Below are 24,696 nucleotides of genomic sequence, written 5' to 3'. Positions count from 1 at the left end.
TCTATAAGGAAAATAGCCGAATCGCTATGGGACCTGACTCGCTGATCCTACACTTGTACCTAGGGTATGCAATGCAATTCGCAACACACCGCCTTGGCATCTACTGGCGGTCCAACACAATTTCACCATACATGATGCACCTCACAAACCGGCGCTTGCCCAATTGAGTAAATCTCAATTGGGAGAATCTCCCTCCCAGATGCGGCGCAGTACAGCCCCGGGGCTGCAAGCGAATCTGATTCCCACAACACCTCCACGAACTTGTACCGAAAGCATCCTGCAGTCATGGAGTATCCTAAGAATGTCGGTATCAAGGCGCTGGAAATATACGTTCCCGGCCAGGTGAGTACATTGCTTCACTACGATTCTCTTCGCTGGCTGAACAGGACATCCGCAGACGCTCGACCAAGCTCAGTTCGAAGCGCACGAAGGGGTCTCAGCGGGGAAATACACCATCGGTCTGGGACTGAAGTCCATGAACTTTTGTACTGATCGGGAAGGTATTGTGGCTTCTCTGCTCGACAACCACAGGTTCTCTCCGGGGGTTGACATAGACTAACTTGGTTACCAAACAGATGTGTGTTCGCTTGCTCTGACCGCGGTCTCGTCGCTCCTCCGCAAGTATTCGATCGACCCGCAGTCCATCGGAAGACTGGAAGTCGGCACCGAATCTCCCTTTGATAAGGCAAAATCTGTGAAAACAGTCCTGACCCAACTTTTCCCTGGTAACCACAGCCTGGAGGGTGCCGACACCGTCAATGCCTGCTACGGAGGCACAAATGCGCTTCTCAACGCGATAAACTGGGTGGAGTCTCGTTCGTGGGACGGGAGGGAGGCCATTGTTGTTGCATCGGACATTGCACTGTATGCACCGGGACCCGCCAGGCCTACAGGAGGTGCAGGATGCGTAGCGATGCTCGTAGGACCTGATGCTCCCATAGTGTCCGTTCCGGGTTTGCGAGGGACATATATGACGCACTCCTACGACTTCTACAAGCCAGATTTTAATTCTGAATACCCGACCCTGGATGGCCACCTGTCTGTTGCTTGTTACCTCTCTGCCCTTGACGGTTGCTACTCGGACCTACGGAAAAATGCTGCACGCATTGCCAACCAACCAGACAGATTTCCGGAGGCCCACGACGTTCTCAGTCGGGACCGCAGCACATTCGTCGAGATATTTGATTCCATGGCCTTCCACACCCCAAACTGCAAGCTGGTGAGCAAGTCGTACGGTCGTCTGCTCTACAATGATTTTCTCGAGTCCAAATCTCATCCGACATTCGCTTCGGTTCCGCAGGAGTTTCACACTATGTCGCGCGAGGAATCCCTGCGCTCCAAGGAACTCGAGAAATTCTTTGTACAATTGAGCAAGACTCAGTTCACGAGTCGTATCGAGCCGTGTATCATCGCACCGAGCCGATGTGGAAACATGTACACAGCCAGCTTGTACTGCTCTCTTCTCAGTGTGATCAGCAATGTTGGCTCCGACCGTCTTCAGGGCAAAACCATTGGCATGTTTAGCTATGGCAGCGGTATTTCCAGCACATTGTTCACGTTGCGTGTTGTCGGCGACGTTACGGAGATCATCAAGCAGGTGAACCTCATGGCACGGCTCGATGAACGCCATGTCGCTTCACCTGCTGAGTACGAGGAGGTAAGCAGGCCCGAGAGGAACTCCCCTTCCTTGCTTTATTGGAGAACCCAAAGTTAACATCGGTCGCAGGCATACAAGCTAAGGGCAGAAGCATACGGCAAGAAAAATTTCACACCCCGCGGAGATGTCGCCCGTATTGGTGATGGAGTGTACTACCTGGAACATGTCGATGAACAGTACAGGCGCACTTACAAGATCAAGGGAGCGGAAACCAATGGGATCCATTAGAATAGAGTTATCGATAGAGATAGAAATGTCCAGTGCTGGTAATCTTGCACCACTGAATCCTCTGCGTCACGCGTACTCTAGATATCGACACAGTAGGGGATGCCGGTGTGAATCTTGCGCAAGATGCGGTAACTCAATATGATAGGACCCATGAGGCAACTGGCAAGGGACAATTCAGAAGACTCAAACATCTAAGGAGGTGCATGTAAGTTGCATGGGAACCCACAGCACGAGAACGCTTAGCTGACACGGGACAGTTTGAGGAGGACCTTCACTTTCTTATCCCTAACAGCATATGTGCCTAATAAGGTACGCGGAATATATATTCTGTGCGCCAATGTCGGCAGATCCACAATATGAGCACATCGACCTTAAAGCGAGCACGTTCACGCTATTGGTGAACCCGGCAGGGATTCAGACCAGGTTCCCCATATGCTGTATATTCGGAACTATGCGTGAACATCTTACCAATAACGCCGAACAATTGAGTGGACATGCAGGAATCCCACCAACCGAAGACTGCCTCCAGATGAGAATCAATCTCAGACGATGTCCTTGGCCGGGACATAGCAGTCTCTTGATACGAATAAGTATTCTCGCTGCCCCAATCTTGCATGTAGGGTACCTCGAAGGAGAGCTAACGGTTGATGCTCAACATGGTTCAGATATCGGTAACAGCGCTTCTCCTACCGCTCACGCTAGCCTCTGCTCTTCCAAAGAGAGCCACCGTCCTGATTCCGAAAAGCGTTTTCGACAGCACAACCTCCCTCGAGCAATACTTCACATACAACTACCCATGGGGAGGTAACACCCACAATGGCGGCGCCCGCATGGATAAAGAGCACGTTGCAATCTCCCCTCCGGGTACCCTCAAAATCACTGCTCAGCCCGTCAAAGGTCAGCCTCCTGCAACCCACGGCGGGAAGCAGATACCCATCAACTACCTCTCCGGCGCCGTAGGAGCAAAGCAGCATTTCAATGTTCCCAAAGGAGGCGGACTCGTGTTTTCAGGATCTTTCCAGGCCACAGCCACAAAGGGGACATGGCCCGCTTTCTGGCTCACTGCCGTCAACGGCTGGCCACCTGAGATCGATATGGCGGAGTGGAAGGGCAGTGGCAAGATTAGCTTCAATACCTTCAACACGAGCAGTGTGTTGTCTTGGAAGGATGTGGCATACAATAATCCGAGCCAGTTCCACGATATCACGTGTGAGCTGCGGGATGTGAATGGGAAGGATACGCAGGTGAAGTTCTGGATGGATGGGGCGTTGCAGGCAACACATGTGGGGAAGGATTATACGGGGAAGCCGTTCTATCTGTAGGTGGACATTGGCGGAGTTGTCGGAGAGGTTTTGCTGACCAAAGGCAGGATAATCAACCTGCAAATGGAGGGTTCGAGCGGTAAACCGGGACCGACAACTAGTACGTGGGCCTTGCTTCTGTGAGACGAGTCAAATGGGATAGGAATACTGACCGCGATAGACACGACTTACTCGGTGAAAAACCTGGAGGTGACGACACTCTAAGATGTAAGCATGGGCGTGCAGCTGGGAGCCCGACTCAGCTATTCATGTTATATAGGGCACTAATAGATGTTGGTTTTGGTCGTACACCTTGCCTAGGAACGAGACCACGATCTATGAAGTGCGGTAATGCGTGCGAAGCGGTAGTCGCCGGTGAAAGACGGGCTCCAGAAAAGGCCCTGATATCCCCCACACGGCACAGACTGAGTCCGTTGGTTACGATTGTCGATGGCCTAGTATGCCCATAACCTTCCAAGGGAAAATAAGGACGCGTTGAACCCGATCCTACTGTTTGTTCTGGGCCTCATCGCGTCACTTCTTCGCGTTCTCCAGAGAGCGCGACCTATGACTATCACTTCACTCACTTCGGTTCCCCAAACGTCCTGTCACGAGCGACCTGAATCTCATCTCTGGCGGTATTGACAGTTACGAACATGTATCCAGGTTCGCTCGCCGCAATCCTGGTTGTCTCGACAATAATGATTGGAACCATCATCACCTACGTCGGCTACTCTCTCTACAGTCGTCATCTGCAGAAAGGCAACCCGCGTGCGCAACGCACTCTGGACAACATCGAACTCTACAACCTCACGCTGGCGCCCAACTCGATTCCATCACGTCCGGTGTCGCGCGCCCCTCGCGTCCCGCCGAAAGCGAAATCACCCTCTACAGCATCAACACCCGGACATTACAGTCTGCGCGAGTCACAACTCTCGCTTGGCGGGAGTTCCGTCTACTCCACCACGCCAGGACGAACATCGAATGAAAGCGGCGGTACACTTCGGCGTCACGGGGAACCACCTGCAAGCACTGAGAAGCGTACCGAATACGGAAATGACGACGACGATGATGCTTGGACTGATGTGGACATGTGTAGCCAAAGTGCAGTCACTACTTTCGACTTTGGGTTCGGCGACGAGAGCTTTGAGGGTGAGAAGAGGAGGAGCCGACCGGAGACCGCGCTTAGAGGCCACGGATTGAGTCTTACGATGTGACGTGCGGGTAGTTATTGCTACGGTCTCAGGAGAGTAAGATGGGTTCGACAGAAAGTGATGGCAGGCTGGGACATGTCTACTATACAGCAACGGTCTTGATGTTCCGCCTTGTTAGGAATATGTCTCGAAACAAAATCGTCTTATTCCTGCCAGAGATATCCATCAGTCTTGCTAGCCTTGCGGCGTGTGCATCAGCTCTGAATATGGTCGTGTTGGGACTTTGACTGGGGACCGCACCCAAATTTCTTAGGATATCGTACTTCTGGTGATTCCATATACAAGTACGTTGATTGGCAAGTCTGCGGAGCACTCTTGTTGTTGGTGTTTACAGTTGTGGATACTATTGAAATTGCTTGGCTCAGATTCCCCTTTTCAGAATTCAGGCGCTGATGATGTCAGGGTCAAGGTCCACAACCAACCGCGCACAAGACAAACATTCCTGATCAACAAAGAAAAGCTAAGCAACACGAAGGCCCCCCACAAGCAGTGCGCAATCGTCGTCAAAAGCTTCTTTAGCAGAAGCTTCTGTCCCTTGATTATTGATGGCGGCAGCCATTTCACCAATAATTGCGAGACAAGCGTTTGAAGCGCACGTCTTGCGAACCGATTCGCTGTTTCATATCTCGCTCACCTGTGCAATTACATCTGCGGCATAAACCGGGTCTGCCCCTTGTGTAACAGCATCGGCAACGCCAACGCATTTCAAACATCCAACTGCACGTCCAACTCCTCCCTCCCCAAAGCTGTTCCAGCGAAGGAGCTACACAACGTGGGCTTCCCAATAGCGCATCCTGAGGCTGATACTTCGGCTTGACCTTGATCATTGCAAACTTGGGCGAGGTTAAACAGCGCTTCTTACAACAAAACCCTGGAGTCTCGTTCTCCTTCTAGGGGCAGATAGACTGCTCGGAAGGACCTAGGAGGGTCAGTGTGTTTAACATACGTAGCCAGCGGTAAGCAAACAGCCCCGCAGATTGTCCTCAAATACTCCGTCCTAACTATGCCTTTAGGGGTCCGGCGGTCCATAGCAGGGATAGCACCTTTCGAGATTCAAAACAATTCCGAACAGATCTCCACGATGTCTCAGCGACGTTCGCGAGAAAGCCGACGCCCCTCACGCGGATACACCGAGCCGAAAACGGACGATGGAGGGTACAGCTCCCGGAGCACCAACCTGCCGCAGTACAACGTCAATGGTCACAAAGTCACTCCGGGAATCCAACCGGAAGGCGAGTCAGGCAGAAGTTGGATACATCCACTCAAGTTCCTGAGCATATGCTTCAGGAGCTCTTGCAAGGCGTCTATGCTTGTCAATATCCTCTGGCCAATGGTACCTGTTGCAATAGCACTGGTAAGCGGCTCCTGTCCCAACAGGCTTCTTACAAGAAGTTAAGTCGATATCACAGCACTTCGCACGGCCGGACTTACACCTTGCGATCTTCATTACGAACTACATTGCCATGGTACCCGCCGCAAACCTCGTTGGATTCGCAGGCCAAGAGTTCTCGCGCAAGCTCCCTGCCGCGATTGGTGTGATCGTTGAAACGACGTTTGGCTCCGTTGTTGAGATCATTTTATTCATGGTATTGTTGAAGACGGGAGATGGGAATGTCCAGGTCATCCGCGCCGCCATTCTTGGTTCCATTCTGGCTAACATGCTTCTATGCATGGGGGCATGTTTCCTTGTTGGCGGCCTGAAGCGCGATGAACAGGAGTTTCACCCAGCTATTTCCGAAGTGGGAAGTGGATTGATGCTAGTAGCAGGAAGTAAGATTTCACCTTCCCTCGTCTCTTGCAACTTGGTAATACCCAAACATTACTAACCCAGTCAGTGGGACTTATACTCCCCGCCGTCTACTTTGCTGCACTCGACAAGAGGACGGATCTAGAGCTAGGACCAGGCGAGATAGGCTCTGAGACGCTGAAAATCTCGCGCGCAGTGGCGATCATCCTGCTGGTAGGGTATCTGATATACCTCTGGTTCCAGACAAAGAGTCACGACTCGTTGTTCACGGAAATCTACGAGCACGACGACCACAGAGATGCCGACCGCCATAAGGATCTCGCAAAGGACAAGCTCACCTTGACAGAAAGTATTCTCGCCATCGCCATTGGCTTGGCATGTGTTTCGATGATTGCCGTTTTCCTGGTTCTTCAGATTCCGTACATGGTGGAAGAACGACATATTAGCGATGCTTTCGTGGGCTTGATCCTCGTCCCACTTGTTGAGAAAATAGCAGGTTTGTATGGGCGCTCTTCTCATGGGAACTGGGCTGATCATAGCAGAACACCTCACGTCTGTGGACGAAGCTTGGGACAACCAGATGAACTTTGCGATTGCGCATGTACTGGGCGCCAGCATCCAGACAGCGTTGCTCAACACGCCTTTGGTCGTGATCGTCGGTTGGGGCATTGGTGTGGGAATGGACCTGAAGTTCGAGATCTTTGACGCGGTGGCATTGATCTTGGCGATTCTCGTCATGGGATCGTTCCTCAGAGATGGGAAGTCGAACTATCTTGAAGGAGTGCTCTGCATAATGGTGTATATCATTATTGCCATTTGTGCATTCTTCTATCCGGACCCGCCGCATCATGGAGGAGGCCATGGGGGAGGCAATGGGGGAGGCCATGGGGAAGGCCATTAAGGAGCTTCTTTACAGATTGGGAATGCGTTGGCCAGCTTTGCGGCAGCTCATAGCGAAGGAGTCCGTTTCACAACTGATTATATGGGAAACTTTTAGAGAATAGATACCAATTCATTTTTTCGAACAGAGAATGGTGCGAGGTCCATTTCTGTAAGTGAAGAATCTCAGAGATGCTGACAGGCGCTAAACCAAAAGAAGCGCTAGCGCGCCATGGCATCTCCCACAACCTAAGCGACATTCAGCGGAATTTCACACCTCGACTTCAACCCGCGACAATCGACAATCCGACGACCCCGTTCCCGACGCCTCACTCCTCCAACCTCCCTCAAATACCGCAAAAATGGGTCGCGTCAGGACGAAGACCGTCAAGAAGTCCGCCAAGGTCATCATCGAGCGGTACGGACAGCTGCGCTTGACAAACCATTCTCAAAGCTGATGATCATCCGCAGTTATTATCCCAAGCTCAGCCTCGACTTCGAGGTCAACAAGAGGATTTGCGATGAGATCGCCATCATCGCCGTACGTTTTGAGGCTGTCTAAATGCAGGGGACACGGACTCACAACAATCTAGAGCAAGCGCCTGAGGAACAAGATTGCCGGATACACGACCCATTTGATGAAGCGTATCCAGCGGGGTCCCGTCCGCGGCATCTCCTTCAAGCTCCAGGAAGAGGAGCGTGAGCGCAAGGATCAATACGTCCCCGAGATCTCTGCTCTCGACTTCACCCAGAACTCCGAGAACGGAACCCTGGACGTCGATCAGGAGACCAAGGACCTCCTCAAGAGCATGGGCGTATGTTTCGCTCGATGGTCCTGCATGATACAAGAATTGACAAATCCCAGTTCGACTCCATTCCCGTCAACGTTGTTGCCGTCTCCCAGCAGCAGGTTGTGGAGCGCCCCCGCCGTTTCGACCGCCGCCCTGGCCAGTAAATGTTCGATTTCGGCTTTTCTCCTTCGGTACATTCAAAAGACGGTTAACGGATGGTGCATTGGTTTGCCACGGTTTGGCAGGAATATATACTGCCGTCATGATGTCTAGGAGTCAATGAAAAGGTTACCCCCACACAGGTGTCGCTGAGCTCAGTTCTCGAAAGAGATCTGGGCGAGGCTTGATTGCCATTTTCCCCTTTCATGTCGTGATGTGGATGATATGTGCTAACCTTGCCCAATCTTGGGTGTAGAGTCGCTGTTGCAGGTGCATCTAGGCGCATTTTCCGTTTCCAGCTCATGAGCCTTCTTATGATATCAGACCCCTCCCACCGAGTATATGAGAGACATATCAGCCCATTTATAACCATCTTGTAGACCACGAAGGCTTTGGAAGGCATGGATGTTGTTCAATACTGTAGCCTTAGTATAATATATCGCTGTGCATACTCCGTTTCCTGGTGTCTCTTTTGGCAACTTGGCTGTGCTGTGAGTACAATAGACATCCACATGTACATGTCATACAGTCACCAAGACGCATACACATTGCTCAGAACAATAATGACAGAGAGATCCCGTATACTTCTCAAATCCCTATAGAAAGGATAGAGTACTCGCCAAGTTTGTAGAGTGCTGAGTCTTGGAGCGTTGATGGGTAGGTGTAGCCGTGAGTCGCGGTTACTAATCGGCTCCACCTGCCGCCTCTTCCGACAACTACCCGTCGTCAGCAACATGCTTCCTGTGATAGTGTAAGCCATCGCCGTACCTTCTAGCTACCGCCACCGCCCTGTCTCACGAATGCAAACCCATTTTCCTATATATACCCTCCCGAGAGTTTCAACATGGCAGAACAACAGCAAAGTTATACCGCGATGAAGGGCGACGTAGAGGCTATCGGTGCGCATTGCCAGCTAGAATACTGCCATGTCCTCGACTTTCTCCCATTCAAGTGTCAAAGTTGCGGAGGGTAAACATTCGCGTCTCACACTCTCTCCGTTCCCATGCTAACCTGCTGCCAGCACTTTCTGCCTCGACCACCGCACGGAAACCGCACATAAATGCCCAAAGGAAGGCGAATGGGCACGGCGGCGGAACGCCCAGAATGGCACGACAGGCGCACTTCCCTCGAAACCCTCACTCTACAACCATGACCAACAGTGCGCCGAAGTTACATGCAAGACCCTCATCAATACCTCGCGAATGCCGGCAAGTCACTGCACTACATGCAATCGGTTATACTGCCTAAAGCACCGTATGCAAGAAGACCACGACTGCAAGAACCTCAAACCGCTCGGCGCCCGACCCACGAATATACTACAGCAGCAACGAGAGAGGGGGATGACAGCGCTGGCAAAATTAAAGCAGTGGTCTGCCAATAAGCGGGAAGAGGACGCAAAGCGGAAGGAGAAGAAGGCAGGTCTGTTCGGTTTAGGAAAGAAGACGTCGGCGGCAGCAGAGACGCAGGCACAACTCAACCTGCTGAAAAGGACAGCGAAAGGCGATGCCTCCATACCGCAGGAGAAACGCGTGTACCTCTACGTCGAAGCTTCGGCGGACACGACCAAGGCGAAGTATCCGACCGGCAAGTTCTTCTACAACAAGGAATGGACTGTCGGGCGGGTGCTAGATATGGCGGCGAAGGCCCTGCAAGTCGAGAACGTCAACAACAGGGGTGGAGGCGAGGAGGAGAAGCTGCGCGTGTTCCATGTGGAAGGGGGTCGGCTGCTGAAGTTCAGTGAGAAGATCGGGGAGCCTTGCGCAAACGGGAATATGATCGTTTTATTGCGAGGGGTGGGTTCAGGTGAGCCGGATTTGATTGATCTGTAGGGACAGGTCGCGGCCTCGCATGAGCGTCTGGGACTGTTGGCGTGGAACATACTGTATTTAGCGGGATGGTATGGTTGAGATACCCATTTCTCATTTCATCGGAGTTACTTTGATAGATCGAGTGGGAACAGATCAGCGACGTCGCCTTTTTTGTCTCATTGCGCATGCACTTTCATGACGGGTGATGAATCTAGTATTGGTACGTAGTCTACCTTTTTAGATTCGCGGTGAAAAGCACGTGTTTGGTTGTGGAACGGGAACAATTAGAGAGGTCCTTATTCAACGCCACGGAAGTGATACGTGGCTCGAAAACAAATCCTACGAAGTACCGGTTTCGATCCAGAGATCGTGTTGACTGTAAATGCTTAGAGCTGAATGAACGATTGTTGGACGTGATGCTTCTCCTTGTGCCACAGTAAGGCTGATACTTGGCATGCGGAGGAACACGCGGGAGATCCGCCCCACGCGGGGGAGTCGCGGGGTAGACTAGTCCAAAGTCGGTTGGATCCAATGTCGCAGGTGGTGGTGAGCTCGAGTGCTCCTCACTTCACCGGCTCCCAACCTTCCTCGCGCAAAAGTGCAAAACGAGCTTTCTGGCTCTGCACTGCTCTACTGTTTGCCTGAAATGTGACAAGATGCCGTCGATGCTTAGGCCCCGGGTCAGTGCCTCGGCCCTCTACCGCCCTATCCGGTCATCGCCATCCAGAAACCACCGAGAGCGAGGTTTCCACAGAGACCATGACGGCTGGTTCCGCCACCTTTATAATACTCGCACATGCTCCTCTCCACGCTTTTGGAGGGGCCAGCACTCCGCAGAAGAAGAACATCGTCCGCTTGGTATATCGTACATAGACTGGATGTTGCTGCAACACAGCCGCTTGTGGAGGCGGTACTTGTCCGCAAGCTCATACAAAGCCTTCTTCGGGCCTTGCAACGAGCGATTGCGAGCGAGTGGTGTGAGGCAGAGTGGAAGGGCGTGGGAATGGAATGGGCCGGCTGTGGCGAGGTGGGTGCGTGAGGCACAGAAGAGAGGATTCTCGGAGGATGCTGAGACCCCAACGCGGGTGGGCTTCGGAGGTATGCGTTGTCGCGAGTTGTTTCGTATGCCTCTGATGCTGACTATAAATTACAGACTATGCTGAACCTGCACCTAAAGAGTCGCCCGGGACGGAGTATCCGAAGAAAATCGAACTGACCGACGAGGACGAGCTCACCATAGGACCGCGCTACGAAGCCTGGGAGCGCGACAACATTGCTTTTACCGCGCCGTATAAGTCTTGGCCATATAAGACCCTAGGTCCGGAAAGGACTGAGTGCAAGCCGAAATCCGGAGCGCCGTCTAGGGTCACACCGGCGACGGACCAAGCCTCGTCCACCGCACCTCCTGTGTCCATCTGCGATCAGGTCGATGATAAGCCTAAGAACGATGGACTCAACAAGCAACAGAGCACTCCCGAGGACAAGCGGCATGATGATCTGATACGGCATGTGCAAGACGAGCACCCAGAGTACTTTGAAGGCCCCGTCGAGCAACTCAGTACTGAGCAGGACAAGATGGAATATAATACTCTTGCCGGGATGCAGGAGAAGATGAACAAACCTTACAACCCTTCTTGCGATGAATTTACTTCTAGCAGCGGGGAGAAAGACGCCGACCAGCTGAACGGCCGGGAATGTAATAGAGATGAAGATCTCGATCTGCTTAGCGCCGAGGAAATCCGGTCCAACATGCGAAGAAGAATGGCTGCCTCCGAGAGACTTTGCCCAGAGATGTCTGAATGCGAAAGCACTAAAGATGCGGCACAGGAAGCGGCCGCTCCCACCAAAGCCGTTGAACCTTCTCAAGAGGTGGAAGAAATCCAGCTTGAGCAGAGTCATGAGACTGTTACCTCGGGTCAAACCACTTCGACTACTGAGGAAGTCACTTCTACATCTCCCTCCAACCCAGCCCCACCTTCCGAAAACGCTGAGGAACGATCTTCCGAACCCGAACGCTCGCTAGGATTCATGCCTCGGACCTCTGACGTCAACTCCGGGAACATTGATTCGAATATTGCAAAGACGACCTACCGAACCTTCATATACGAACCCTCACGCGACAGCATCACCGAGATTGTCACTGAGAGCCCCTGGACGTCCAATCCCGCTATTCCTCTTCACGCCGCGTTCTCCCGTCTAAACAACCCCGCCAGGTTCCTACAACATATTTCCGGATTTCTCGAGCCCAGGGACGAGATCATAAGTGCACAAGGCAATATACTCGTAATTCGAGAGCGGTCCAGCGATTCTCGAGCCGTAGAGAGGATCACAGCCATATCGGACCATCAGCTCCCTCGTTTTAACGATGGCAGCGACGCTTCGGGCTCGGAAAAAGCCCCCGCCACCGCAACCGTCGAGCGAGCAGTGGATTCAGAGGCGGTGGACTCGACTTCCGAGGGTCCGCGATATGCGATCAATCCCGTTGACGGCACGATGGCGGTAAGCCTCAGTCCTACAGGGTACGCGGGGGTGGACCCGACGGTGGAGGCGGCGAACGATCCGTATGCGGATGAAGATGGGTCGCTTAGGAGGGCATATTGGGATAAGGCGAGGGAGGAGCAGAATTTGAAGGAGGGGAGGGAGACAGAGAAGTCCGGGCAGCGGCGGCGGGAGCGAGGGAGGGAGTGGTGGACAACGGAGGGTGAGGAGGGAGAGAAGAGAACGAAGGGCAGGGGAAGAACGGCGGGTGTCGTGAAAACTGTGGTGTGGGCGGGGACGATATGTTATGTTGCTGGTGTGGTGGCGGAGTTGTTGAGGTAAGTTTGGTTCTTGGGCTGAAGGTGTGGAGTTTTTGGTGGGCTATTGATTTTTCGGCTGTATTTTTGGGAGTACGACTTCGGAGTATTCTGTCCAGGTGTTAGGTTTCGGCATATTTGGGACTGTTGACGATTGAAATGATGGATGCAGAGTTCCCTGGAGGACACTCGTTACGACATAGTTGACCATTCCGCTTCACGTAATTACTTAATAGACACTCCCTCTTACGTTCCACATGGCTACCTGTTAAATGACGAAAAACACCAGGCGACTTTTCTCAGGACAGAATATCACGTCTTCGTGACCCTGGACATACCTGCTATCCATCGTCATTCACGGCCAGATATAAAGGTTCCGTTGGGTATACTTGAAACTACGCTGATCCGTGCTGGGTTTTACGCAGGTTCAGATATTTCACTCTGCAGTCAGGCCATGACGGACCTCTTCTACTACGCCATGCAACATCGGGAGGAAAGGGTACTAGAGGGTGTCTTCGGTAAGCTCAAAACGTGCGACCGATACCTCTATGTTAGCTAAAGGCCGGCTAGCAGTGTCAAAACCTGCAGGTGTCTCTTCTGCAGATGTCCTCAAAAAGCTACAAGGCGCCTTCGCGTCGTCGCAGACTTTTGCCCCGCTTCTAAAGGAGCAACCAAAGAGGCCGAGCAAAGGCGAGGAGAATGTATTCAGGATGGGACATGGCGGAACTCTAGATCCGTTGGCGGCAGGCGTCCTCATCGTCGGTATTGGTAGGGGGACGAAGCAAATGCAACAGTATCTCGCCTGCACCAAGAGCTATGAAACTACCATCTTATTTGGCGCGAGTACGGATTCGTATGACAGCACGGGGGTTGTGACAGAGTGTGCTACCCATGAACACGTTAACCGGGAACTGGTTACGAAGAAGTTGGAGCTGTTCAAGGGGAAGATCATGCAGGTTCCGCCTGTATACTCCGCCCTTAAGATCAACGGCATCAAGGCCTGCGAGTACGTGCGCCTTGGCAAAGAACTACCAAGGCAGCTGGAGAGCAGAGAAGTACACGTTGAGGATTGCGAACTCGTGGAGTGGTACGACGCCGGCGAACACGAGTTCAGATACCCAGGTGAACATTCGCCCGCTCCGGGTCCGGTAGCGCGTATCAGGCTCACCGTGAGCTCCGGATTCTATGTGCGCAGCTTCGCGCATGACCTTGGCCTAGCCTGCGATTCGCGAGCGCACATGGTGTCTCTCCTTCGCACGCGACAGGCAGAGTTCACCACCGAAAGCTCGGCTGAGGCTTCAGGGTTGGTGACTGCTTTGACGTATGCCGACCTCGACGCCGGTGAAGTAGTCTGGGGACCTAAGCTCAAGCCTCAGTTGGAGAAATGGGTCGATGCCCATCCGGTTGCCCGTGGGCATATCAATGGGCGAGACCCTGACACAAAGTGCAAACTTGCCCAAGGGTTGGCTAGCCGGCCCAAGCAACGGTTTCGCGGTGAATATGTTGCAGATAGCAAGAAAGAAAGGATCAAGCAGCAAGGGGGAAAGTATAAAGGGAAGTGGGGTCGAAAGCCAGAAAAGGATCTGACCGGAACGGCTGGTAGTTCACCGTTAACCACTTAGGATGCGGAGTCCTCGATATATCTCTTCCCAGGCGAGAATCTGCCCCAACTTCATTCGGTCACGAACCAGATCCGAGAGGCCCCGGGGTGTTCCATTGGTTCCAATCCTCAGCCTCCATCTCTCTTTACAGCCATTTACCTACAGGTTACGGCTTCCCGGACTTAATTGGAATACGAATCAAGCCATACCGGTGCCGCCGTCTAGAAGATGGATTTCTCAGTTTAGGGAACCGGTCTATTAGTAACAGGACTTCACTGTTACTAGTATAGCTAGGGTACCTCGGACTTTACCAAATCCCCGAATGCATCACGTGATTCAACGGACTTTATAGTAACCCGCCTAGCTCATCCTAGAGCTCCATCATCCGAAAATCAGAGGATCTAACATCAGAGTGACCAGCATCATCGAACAATGCAAAGCGTCGGCACTTTTGGGAGGTACAACCGCTCACGTGCATGTCAGGGTCCCTTCCAAGGTTACCTCCAGATCTAGGCCAGACGCCAGCACTCCTCCGCCACGATTTGAGTCCACCCAACCATTCATGAGTCCAATATGTCGGCCGCTGCAAACCCTAGTACACCGTCAACGGCACCGGTCTTGCCTGTTGTGATTGGGGCCGAAACTCACGAAGCGACGAGAATGAAAACACGACGCATCCTGGCATGTGTTCTTTGCCAGCAGAGAAAGGTGAAGTGCGATCACAACTCCCCTTGTGCGACATGTGTCAAAGCCCGGGTACCATGCGTACCATCAGTCCAAGCCAAACGCCGTCGGAGACGCCAATTCTCCGAAAAAGAACTGCTCGGTCGACTTCACTACTATGAAAGCCTCTTGAGCCAGCACAACATTAGCTTCGACCCCCGCCGTTCTATTCCCCAGACGGCAGAAAATAGAGACTCTTCAACTCATGCCGCCAAAACTCCAATCCTTACAGATGATGAGGAATGTGCCGAAAGTACAGTGGCTTCGAGTACCTCCCGTGATCTCACGCCTGGAGGTGCAAGTGGCCCGCCAGCTTCTGAGAGGGGTAAGAGCATGCTTCGCATTATGCGTCAAGAGGTAAATGTTACATGACTTCAGTTCTTCTTCTGGTATTAACACATGCATGAAGGTCCGCGATTTTGACAACGAGGGATCCTCGGACGACGAATTACAGCATGGCGCACTCAAGAAAGTATGGGATGAAACTATCAAAAGCGACGACTTACTTTTATTTCGCTGGCCCCATTCGACTGTTGCGCTCTATACATTACATCCGCAACCGCTCGACATATTTCGCTTATGGCAGATTTATCTGGACAACGTGAACCCACTGCTCAAAGTAACTCACACTCCAACCTTACAGGCTCGAATTCTATCCGCTGCAGGAGATATCATCAATATTGCGCCCGAACTTGAAGCTCTGATGTTTAGTATATATAGTATGGCCATATTCAGTCTTAGCGAAGAGAGCTGCTACGGAATCTTTGCCTCGTCCAAGTCAAGCCTGCTCGCTGCATATCAGATGGGCTGCCAACAAGCTCTCGTGAACTGCAACTTTCTACGTACGACAAGCCGCGATTGCTTGACTGCCTTGTACCTATACCTTGTCAGTAATCTTCCTGGTTGCAGGGGCGCAATCTAACAAGACAGATCTCCATCAGGGACAAAGCCACCCCTCAGTCGCTGTCATCCATGCTTTCCGCAGCGATCCGTATCGCTCAGCGCATAGGGATCCACAACGAATCTACGCTGTCGAAAGTCGCTCCTCTGGAAGCTGAAATGTGTCGAAGGCTCTGGTGGTGTCTCGTAATTTTCGATGCGCGCATTGGAGAGATGGCCGACATCCGTGCGACATCTCTGCTTCCTATATGGGATTGCAAATTGCCTCTCAACGTCAACGACTCCGATCTTCGAGAGGATATGAAGGAGCATCCGCAAATGCAGGGAATATGGACGGAGGCCCTATTTGCCGTTGTGCGCAGTGAGCTCGGGGACGCCCTTAGGACTGCAAGGCATCACTTGGGTACCTACGCTCCATCTCTGAACATCGGATACACTGGCAATCCGGTTACGGAAGTTGGACAGACTCATCTAATCGAGAGACACTTCGAAGAGAAGTATCTCGGCCGTTGTGATTCGGGCAATCCGCTCCACTTCATGACGATCTGGTTCACCAGGGGGCTTATTGCAAAACTTCGACTGATGGAGCATCATTTTCAATATTCAGGATCGCCTCTGCATCAAGCTGAAGGTCAAAGAGCAGCAGCAGTCTCTTACGCGCTGACCATGCTCAAGGCCAACACCATGCTCGTCACGTCGCCACTCACCCAGGGCTTCCGATGGATGGTCAATCAATATTTCCCTCTCATCGCATACATTCAAACACTCCAATATGTCAAGTCGCACCCCTCGACTCCCAAAGCCGCAGAGGGATGGATAATAATGAGCGAAAACCATCAGGCCCACGGAAATATATTTCAGATGCCTCCAGGCTTGGGCTTTTACAAAATCCTGGCGAACCTCGTGCTTCAAGCCTGGGACGCTCATGCAGCCAGTACTTATGGAAACTCGCCGTCTGCCGAAGCTCCTCCGATTGTGGTGTCCATGAGACAGCGCATGGCTGCCATGGCGAAGCAGAGAATGCTGTCCTCAGAGGCAGTTGATGGGAACGAGGGTCCTGCACGGACAGACTTGGGTACAGACTTTAGTGCTTCTACAGCAACGGACCCTGGATTCCACCAGAATTTCAACAACAGCGCACCTAACGATGGCTATATGCTGCAGGAGTGGGCTTCCTACGCTGATCTGGTAGATTTGCAACCGGAGAATCTGCCAGCTGCGTCGTATGTGTAGCTCCGCTCTGTGGTTGGAATTTGGCAGTCGGCCGGTACGGAGTAGCATTTTCAAAATCGATTACATTGTGGCCCGCAGCGAATAGAACCTACAGAGGAAGAGCAGCGGAGTCTTTCTTCCGAGGTGAAAAGAGAGAGTCATGTTTGCCTTGGCCCCCAGGAAATCACCTTCCAGTCCTATCTTGCACTGACTCGAAGTTGGACCGAAGTCATCATCGGTACCATTCTCGCGGATGCGCTATCCCGGTCCAATATCGGCATCCCTTCATTCTCCTGTCATCCGTGGAAACCCAGGGAAATGGAGGAGCAAACCCGAGTCTTTGGTCGCCTCAGATCCTCTTCTAGCAAGCAGAACGATTTTGGCTTGAGAATAATCCAAGTAGTCGTATATGAGTTAGGCCAGACCAATTACACGCCCGACACATATAGATCGACCCCTACAATACTTGTATTGCAACGCGCCAACCGCGCTCGGAAAATGCGCCTGATCCGTTGGCGCGCCGGCTGGCGCGACGGCGCCACTGCCTTTCTGTTCACTGAGACCTAATCCAGTTAGTGAATGTATAGGCTGATTGCTATGCCGCGGGATGGGCTTTGGTGTTCCTGGAAGCCCATGAGACACCCATGTCAAGACACGTGCATTTCACTAAATTTAAGCCCCGTTCGTGTTTCTAGCGCTTACAATTTTAACGAATGCTTCAACTCATGAACGCAACAGGCAGGGTGCGGAGGGGAATTGCCTCAAATTATCTGCCGCATACAGATGCGGCACAGTCGCAGGGCGCTGACGTTGGGATTGCCGTGTAAGGCTTGAGGTATAAGTACCGAATGGGTCGCCATCATGTGCGCTGCATTGACGTCGACATTCCTTTTCCGCGACGTCTATCGCTTTCACGCCTGCCAAGATGCACTGGTCTGCTGGGTGTGCTGTTGCTCTTCAGCACCTGCTTCCCCTGGCAGCAGCCCTGCCAAACAATGGACCTGTCAATTCACGGGCTGAACCGCAGGGTTCAAAAGACACCTATGACTATGTGATTGTGGGAGGAGGAGTCACTGGCTTGGTGGTTGCCAATCGCCTGAGCGAGGACAAAACGAGTGAGTGGGGGACTTGACCCTGGAAACTACTAGACGTACTGAAACGAATCTAGAGTCTGTCTTGGTCATTGAGGCTGGTGCTGCCTACGACAACCCGAACATTCGGTTGCCATATGCAGCCAATTATGATTTGAACCAAACGCTTTTCTGGCCGAACTACCTGTCTGAGCCGGAGCCTGCGCTGGGGAACCTGCAAATGAGTGTGGGTGTTGCCGAAGTTTTGGGCGGAGGTTCCATCGTGAACGGAATGGCATATGACAGGGGATCCGCCGCAGATTACGACGCTTGGGAGGCATTAGGCAATAGAGGCTGGGGATGGAATGGATTGCTGCCTTTCTTCAAGAAAGGGACCGAGTTGATCCCTCCCCCATCAAAGACTGCCAAAGAATTCAATATTACATGGGATCCCAATGTGTGAGTGCGTATCCGGAAGCCTCACTTGCAAGCTGACACGGTTAGTTACGGCAACGGACCTCTCAAGCTGGGCATATCCGATTTCCAGTATCCGGATATCAAAGACTATTTTGCGGCTTTCAAGGGTGCAGGCGCTCACAGGCCTATCGACGGAAACAATGGAGAGGCCTATGGTGCATTCTGGATTCCCAACACTATGAACCCGAAGACTGGAGAACGAAGCCACGCCCGCAATTCCTATTACGACCCGGTGTCCTCTCGCCCGAACCTTCGTGTTCTGCTTGAGACTGAGGCAACTGAACTAGTTTTTGACAGCAGCAAGAAACTCACCGCCCGCGGAGTCAAGATCACCGACAAGCTGACGAAAACTTCCAAGACGGTCTACGCAAAGAAAGAAGTCGTGCTGGCTGCGGGTGCCATTAATACCGTCAAACTCCTCCAGCTCAGCGGAATCGGTCCCAAGTCTGTGCTCGAGGCTGCCGGTATCAAAGTCAAGTTGGCACATGACGGAGTTGGAGCCAATTTCCAGGACCATCCGTTCACAATACTTGCCTATGCCATTTCCAACATGAGCACGCCCAACCCTGATTCTCTTTCCACCGATCCTGCTTTCAACGCATCTGCATGGGAAGAGTACCTGACCAAAAAGACGGGTCCCCTGACACAAGCGCACGGGAACGCCCTGGCCTTCATCCCTCTCCCAGAAGTCGCTCCGCAACAGTATCAGGATCTGGCCCGCCAAGTTGAGACCTTGAGCGATGACGCCTACCTACCCGCCATCTATAAGAACAGCAAGAAACTGCTCAAAGGCGTCAAGACGCAGCGTAAGATTCTAGCCAATCTCTTCCGCAGCAAACAAGCTGGCCTCATCGAGTATCCCGTCCCGGCCTCCGGTGCTAGTGTCATCGTCGCGCTGGAAAAGCCACTTTCGCGTGGAATCATCACCATTGACCCCAAGAACCCCCAGGGCCCTCCCAAGATCTTGTTCAATGCGCTGATGAACCCCGTCGACAAAACGGTTCTCGCGGCGGGATTGAGGTACGCACGAAAGGTCTGGGCACGGCCGGAGCTTGCAAAGTTTTCCCCGACTGAGGTCATGCCTGGTCCTCAGTACCAGACCGACGACGAGCTGATCAACAAGCTGGTCGGGCTCGGGGTGGTGTTCCCCTCGTTCTCCCACCCCAGCTGCTCTTGCCCTATGATGCCCGAGGTAAGCATCCATCATCGTTTTGCAGAGAGTTTGACTAATGTATTTGCGCTTTCAGGACATGGGCGGATGCGTTTCGGATGAGCTTTTGTTCTACGGAGTAAACCAGCTGTCCATTGTTGACGCGTCTATTCTTCCTCTTATCCCCTCTCAGCATCTTCAGGCGACCATGTACGCGGTGGCAGAGAAGGCAGCAGATATTATTAAGAAGAGGTGATAATGCCGCATCTCCATTGCGGAAGCTATCTAATTGCTTTTTACTTCGGAATGTACATCCCTTTGCACTTCTTCCGTTTAGGTTAGGTTCCCTAGTCAGTGGAAGTTCATTGACTACGGCCTGATAGATAATAATGGAGCCTTTTCAAATCTTATTCTACCTGGGTCGAAACGCTGCAAAGCCGATCGCACGGTGTGACATGTCCCTGTGCTTTCTTCCCTTTCAATCGGACGTGGAAAGCTACAGTACTTCCTAGATTTATCTGGCTCAGAAAGGCAATTCGCATCGGCAAGGTGTACGAAAACCATTTCGATGCTGCGTATAACAGCCCCCTCGTGCATTGCAAGCGTCTAAGAAGGTTATCAGAGATGGAAAACCCCTGACTGCGTACTGAAGTACACATGAACAGTCAAAGCCACTTCGGATTCCTCGTTCGCTTCCGCCATCTCTGAAAGCGGCAATCTGTAATATTCCTTTCGTGCATTGGACTCGACGCTATCAAATCTCTGCTTTACATGCCGCACTCGTATTATTCCCCTGACATCTTTCTCTCCAACATGAAGCTTCCCTGTGTTGGCCGCAGAATCCGAGCCCGCCGTTAACCCCCTTGGGACCTTGTCCTGCAAACGGCCGAATTTCCATTGGCACGGAAGGGGCTGCTGCTTTTGGCTACAGGAGGCGTATAGAAACGAGGGTAAGTAAGTTCAGATGATTGCGGAGAAGATATGGATAGATATCCAGACCATATCTTTAAAAACAAATAGGTTTCCTTAGTCCAATCATACAAATCAAGAAAAGTAGGGAAAATGAGTTAAATGTATGATTTGAATAATCCCTAATAGCTGAGTAGATGCATTAGGCGCAGGCTAGTCGTAGCAACAACACTGCTCGAGCAGCACAGTTTCAGGCGATCTTGAGCAACAATGTGCGACGCACACACAAGATATGGACGGAGGAAATCCGAATCACTCAAGCTCCCATGCGCCAGGACAGCTTGAAGTGCGCATCGGTTGTACCGGTATAACGAACTCCGAATGATCTCGATCGTGACATGATCAGAGGAACCGTGAGAAATAATGATATGTACGGGATCTAATCAATGAGATGGTCCGATTGCAGAGCGGATCTCGCGCTTGACGTCAAAGGAACGGGTACCTGAGGTTAGAGCCCAATGACATGCATGTGCCTCTCGGGACGGACCATATGCCTAAGAACACACTAAAACTTGATACAAAAGAACTGTCATTGCCGCTTAGCAACCAGAATATTGCGTACACAAGCTACTCGTCTACAAGAGCAAATCTATTCACCAGCGCTCGAACGCATCAAGTCTATTCAGACATGCCACGGTCCCATGCTTCAACTTCCGAGGTATATGCGCATTCCCTACTATTCACAAATCATGCGCGAAGCCCCGATCGCGTCGAGGTGACCTTGTATCGCAATCCATCTCTTGTCTAGAAGTCATACTCGTCCTTGCCAAACTTGTTGTACTTCTCGTGGAGCTCCTTCGGCAGCGTGACGTTCGGGACGATGACGGTGTTCAGAGCCGAGGTGTGCTCCTTGACGCCCTGGGCGATGCCAGGCCTCGCGCTGGAATCGGAGCCGGTAGGGGCTTGCACTGTTTCTTCTGTTAGAGATTTTCTCTCCGACTCCTGGCGCGCTACGTACCGAAGCGGTAGCCGGCCCAGCCGAGGATAGCAGCCGTGACAACGTAGAGAGGCTGTATGCGTCCTGTTAGCCTATTGCCTAAGGCCAATGGTACACAATGGTGTTGTCGCTGCTCATGCAGCACCGCTGGGAGGAGTCCTTACGAAGAGCTCGGGATCCCGCTTCGCGCCTTGTTTGATGGCGCGAGCACCCTCTGCATCCGCGCGGAGGCGGGGAGTAGCTCTGAGAGCGGCGCGGCCGATGATGGAGGACATGGTGGTGAGATGGATGTGGTGAGGTGAGTGAGAAGTCGTCGGTTTTCGGCTCGAGGAGGTGGGGTGGGTGGTTTCGATGTGCGCGATGACAATCGGCAATTGCTCGTGTCGCTGGCTTCTGGAGCTATAGGGGTATGGCGGAGCGGGTTGTCCTACAAGCGGATCGAGGGGACGTGAGTTCGAAGGTGGTGTGAGGAAGCGATTCCGAGCCCAACCAGCGGGTTTACGTCAAAGCCGATGGGTGGTGCGACGACAGACGACGGTATATTAGTCATCTCTTACCCAAGGGGTCATTCTTCTGCATGTTTCATTTCCAGTTTTGGCGATACTCACTTCCCAGTTTTTGGCGACTTTACCCAAAATGTCCAATAGAAGGCATGGAATCGCACAGATCTAGCCGTTTGCGGCTAAATAACTAAGCGGTCATTTTTCGGCCGCCAAGCCTTCAACTCTGCGGTCGATCCCGAGGTCCTTTCACAAACAATCACCATTGTGTGTGCGATGATCTGGTTGATCAAACCTCGACATGTATCAAAGACTTCTACGTCCATTATTGGTTGGGTCTATCTCCAATTGAGCCGTATGCGCCAACATTCACAGCCCGCCTCTCAGCATTCAGGTTGCCTCGGAGCAATAGCCATCCAACCCATGTAGGGGAGCAGGATCAATGAGACATTCACCTGCTCCTGGTAGCTACTCTACCATAGCCGCATGGACCAGGGGCAGGCATTGTCCGCATCCAGCTGTCTCCGGATGGCCTCATACCTGACGTTTCTTCAACTTTGCATGGAACTTCTTTCCTGGGAAGCTGATAGACTCATTAGTCATTTCGGCGACCCCTAATTTCCAAAACGAATGCACTTACTATGTCAATAGCAGATCGATCCATTCCATGTCCTTATCCGTCGTATCCCAGATCTCTAGCTCAAACTTTCTGAAGAGATTGGCAAGGAAGGTATACAGTTCGCAGAAGGCCACATCCTTCCCAATACACTGCCTGGTTCCCCGATAGAAGCTCGTCATATATTTGTCCAAATAGGCCGAACCTGGATCTAGCCAGCGAGACGGGTCAAACCTATCAGGATCCGGAAACACGCTGGGGTGCCGATTGAGAAGATAGGCGGAAGTGTTGAAGATGGTTCCACCCGGGACATGCTTGTCGTAGAGCTTGAAGCCCTCTGGCGGAACGACACGGGGAGTCAAGCCTGGTAGGGGGCAGCTTACACGTAGCACCTCCTTGATCACGGCTGTGAGGTAGGGCAATCTCTTGACCTTGTCGTACGTTACCTCTTCGGAGATAGTAGGGAATGCTGAAAGGACCTCCTCGCTAACTCTTGCGTAGACTTCCGGGTGCCGCAGTATCTTGTAAAGTCCAATTATCAGGACATTGGAGACGGAGTCATTACCAGCCGAGAGGAGCATAATCACTTCATCCGCAAGCTGGCTCTCATTCAGCACTGAGTGGTCTTTCGCCGAATTTGGATCGACAAGCATGTCAATCACAATACTCCTGTCAAATTCCGCTTTCTTCTTGTTGGCATTGTCATCGCCTATGACAGGCACATCCCTCACACGGAGGTAATCGTTCATTATTCCAAGGCACTTCTGGCAAGGAGTGAGCTCTTGCTCGTAATAGCGAACGCAAATACGCACGAACCTTCTTGAACTCGAAGAGTGGTATAGGGAAGACTTTTTCTGCTACTGCTTCGGGCAAAGAGTAACTCAGTTTGATCAGATTGGGAAAAGCTGGAGCTACCCAGCCCATTTCGAATGTCGTATGCAGGAACTCGATGAACTGATTCCGGAACTGTGGATCCTGGATGCAACCAAGCGGCTTTCCAAAAACAATCGTTGAGATGATGTCCATGGTGAAGGCTTTTGTACTGGTGAATATATTCACTGGCTGTCCACGCTCCGCGAATTCCTCATATCGGGCTAGGATCTCATCCACCTTGGCCTTGATCATTGAGGCGAGTTGCTGTACTCGTGCTGGCGAAAACGCAGGCGTCAGCACCTGTCGTCGAATACGATGAGCATCTGGATCATGTTCTCCGATGGAGGTCCCAGGAAACGTAACGAAACTGTAAAAGCTGGGATCCTTGGTGAACCGAGAACCCACCCGCGTCATCTCCTGGAAGACCTCTGGATCATTGATGTGGAGCTCATCGGGAGCTATCCGGACAACAGGGCCTTGAGATATCAGTTCAACAACATCATGCTTGAGACTGAGCGACAGTCACTCACCGTACCGTGCATGCAATCGTTCGATCTCAAAGATCAACAGACCCCTGTGGTAGATATTCCAGTACCAGTGATACCTGCGTCTTTCAGTATGCTTTTCTTCAACCAGGCTGACGGATATACCATGGTTTCGAGATTGCGGCTACGAACGGCCCAGGATACTTTGCCAGAGGATGCAGCGTGACGCGGTATACGGCTCGCACAACCCAGAACACCAGATACAACGCCACCAATGCGATGGACAATCGTATGAAGCTGGCCATTACTAAACTTCGAAGCGTACCTCCTTCGGACGGACTTGGGACACTGGTCCATCTGAGAGCGATTGTCCAGTTCACTTTGGAAGAATCGACGTTAGACGGCTGCAGGGCCCGTGCCTCCTAGCTGCCTTAGGTGGAGGGGAATACAATGTCACGTGAAAAGCGACATGTTACACCGGTTATCATCTCGGTCCGACCTCTAGAGTACAATAATCAGCTGCGCTCGTATTGCCCCCATATCGGCGACATATTTTGGGGGCGGAATCAGCTGCAGCGAGCTGGCCGCGTATGTGCAATATTAA

The 24,696-nt window shown here is 52.2% G+C and overlaps 12 protein-coding genes across 12 annotated transcripts; 10 read left to right on the top strand and 2 right to left on the bottom strand.

Annotated features, from left to right (window-relative positions):
• Nucleotides 1-285: 285 nt before the first annotated feature.
• On the top strand, nt 286-1,885 carry EI97DRAFT_459192 (hydroxymethylglutaryl-CoA synthase; the record flags this gene model as incomplete). Its single annotated transcript, XM_033800982.1, has 4 exons — nt 286-342; nt 398-500; nt 576-1,657; nt 1,727-1,885. The coding sequence occupies 4 exons, from the start codon at nt 286-288 to the stop codon at nt 1,883-1,885; spliced, it is 1,401 nt and encodes a 466-aa protein (XP_033653274.1).
• A 476-nt stretch (nt 1,886-2,361) lies between these two features.
• EI97DRAFT_70707 (uncharacterized protein) lies at nt 2,362-3,627 on the top strand. The gene is made up of 3 exons (XM_033803018.1): nt 2,362-3,203; nt 3,255-3,307; nt 3,368-3,627. Exons 1-3 carry the CDS (start codon nt 2,533-2,535, stop codon nt 3,409-3,411), a joined length of 768 nt encoding a protein of 255 aa, XP_033653273.1. The 5' UTR covers nt 2,362-2,532; the 3' UTR covers nt 3,412-3,627.
• A 215-nt stretch (nt 3,628-3,842) lies between these two features.
• On the top strand, nt 3,843-4,403 carry EI97DRAFT_459190 (uncharacterized protein; the record flags this gene model as incomplete). Its single annotated transcript, XM_033800981.1, has 1 exon — nt 3,843-4,403. One exon carries the CDS (start codon nt 3,843-3,845, stop codon nt 4,401-4,403), a length of 561 nt encoding a protein of 186 aa, XP_033653272.1.
• Nucleotides 4,404-5,808: 1,405 nt separating this feature from the next.
• On the top strand, nt 5,809-7,179 carry EI97DRAFT_434142 (uncharacterized protein). Its single transcript, XM_033798548.1, has 3 exons — nt 5,809-6,170; nt 6,236-6,643; nt 6,690-7,179. The coding sequence occupies exons 1-3, from the start codon at nt 5,864-5,866 to the stop codon at nt 7,046-7,048; spliced, it is 1,074 nt and encodes a 357-aa protein (XP_033653271.1). The 5' UTR covers nt 5,809-5,863; the 3' UTR covers nt 7,049-7,179.
• A 133-nt stretch (nt 7,180-7,312) lies between these two features.
• On the top strand, nt 7,313-8,419 carry EI97DRAFT_434141 (ribosomal protein S17e). The gene is made up of 4 exons (XM_033798547.1): nt 7,313-7,444; nt 7,498-7,567; nt 7,620-7,841; nt 7,892-8,419. The coding sequence occupies exons 1-4, from the start codon at nt 7,389-7,391 to the stop codon at nt 7,979-7,981; spliced, it is 438 nt and encodes a 145-aa protein (XP_033653270.1). The 5' UTR covers nt 7,313-7,388; the 3' UTR covers nt 7,982-8,419.
• Nucleotides 8,420-8,737: 318 nt separating this feature from the next.
• On the top strand, nt 8,738-10,076 carry EI97DRAFT_434140 (uncharacterized protein). The gene is made up of 2 exons (XM_033798546.1): nt 8,738-8,945; nt 8,998-10,076. The coding sequence occupies exons 1-2, from the start codon at nt 8,821-8,823 to the stop codon at nt 9,803-9,805; spliced, it is 933 nt and encodes a 310-aa protein (XP_033653269.1). The 5' UTR covers nt 8,738-8,820; the 3' UTR covers nt 9,806-10,076.
• Nucleotides 10,077-10,361: 285 nt separating this feature from the next.
• On the top strand, nt 10,362-12,833 carry EI97DRAFT_467871 (uncharacterized protein). Its single transcript, XM_033801625.1, has 2 exons — nt 10,362-10,882; nt 10,938-12,833. Exons 1-2 carry the CDS (start codon nt 10,441-10,443, stop codon nt 12,602-12,604), a joined length of 2,109 nt encoding a protein of 702 aa, XP_033653268.1. The 5' UTR covers nt 10,362-10,440; the 3' UTR covers nt 12,605-12,833.
• Nucleotides 12,834-13,057: 224 nt separating this feature from the next.
• On the top strand, nt 13,058-14,201 carry EI97DRAFT_379089 (tRNA pseudouridine synthase B; the record flags this gene model as incomplete). The annotated part of the gene is made up of 2 exons (XM_033795692.1): nt 13,058-13,097; nt 13,150-14,201. 2 exons carry the CDS (start codon nt 13,058-13,060, stop codon nt 14,199-14,201), a joined length of 1,092 nt encoding a protein of 363 aa, XP_033653267.1.
• Nucleotides 14,202-15,306: 1,105 nt separating this feature from the next.
• EI97DRAFT_379101 (C6 transcription factor) lies at nt 15,307-17,036 on the top strand (the record flags this gene model as incomplete). Its single annotated transcript, XM_033795693.1, has 2 exons — nt 15,307-15,789; nt 15,834-17,036. 2 exons carry the CDS (start codon nt 15,307-15,309, stop codon nt 17,034-17,036), a joined length of 1,686 nt encoding a protein of 561 aa, XP_033653266.1.
• A 481-nt stretch (nt 17,037-17,517) lies between these two features.
• Nucleotides 17,518-20,174, top strand: EI97DRAFT_434137 (alcohol oxidase). Its single transcript, XM_033798545.1, has 4 exons — nt 17,518-18,130; nt 18,184-18,544; nt 18,590-19,754; nt 19,810-20,174. The coding sequence occupies exons 1-4, from the start codon at nt 17,941-17,943 to the stop codon at nt 19,966-19,968; spliced, it is 1,875 nt and encodes a 624-aa protein (XP_033653265.1). The 5' UTR covers nt 17,518-17,940; the 3' UTR covers nt 19,969-20,174.
• Nucleotides 20,175-21,003: 829 nt separating this feature from the next.
• Nucleotides 21,004-22,040, bottom strand: EI97DRAFT_434136 (uncharacterized protein). Its single transcript, XM_033798544.1, has 3 exons — nt 21,783-22,040; nt 21,640-21,691; nt 21,004-21,589 (listed from the first exon to the last, which is right to left on the bottom strand). Exons 1-3 carry the CDS (start codon nt 21,891-21,893, stop codon nt 21,426-21,428), a joined length of 327 nt encoding a protein of 108 aa, XP_033653264.1. The 5' UTR covers nt 21,894-22,040; the 3' UTR covers nt 21,004-21,425.
• A 383-nt stretch (nt 22,041-22,423) lies between these two features.
• On the bottom strand, nt 22,424-24,535 carry EI97DRAFT_494621 (cytochrome P450). The gene is made up of 5 exons (XM_033802400.1): nt 24,258-24,535; nt 24,138-24,211; nt 23,547-24,083; nt 22,855-23,416; nt 22,424-22,701 (listed from the first exon to the last, which is right to left on the bottom strand). Exons 1-5 carry the CDS (start codon nt 24,395-24,397, stop codon nt 22,653-22,655), a joined length of 1,362 nt encoding a protein of 453 aa, XP_033653263.1. The 5' UTR covers nt 24,398-24,535; the 3' UTR covers nt 22,424-22,652.
• Nucleotides 24,536-24,696: the final 161 nt, after the last annotated feature.

Source organism: Westerdykella ornata, assembly GCF_010094085.1.
Source record: "Westerdykella ornata strain CBS 379.55 unplaced genomic scaffold EI97scaffold_13, whole genome shotgun sequence".
Classification (NCBI taxonomy): Eukaryota; Fungi; Ascomycota; class Dothideomycetes; order Pleosporales; family Sporormiaceae; genus Westerdykella; species Westerdykella ornata.
This window is presented reverse-complemented; position numbering and strand designations above follow the sequence as displayed.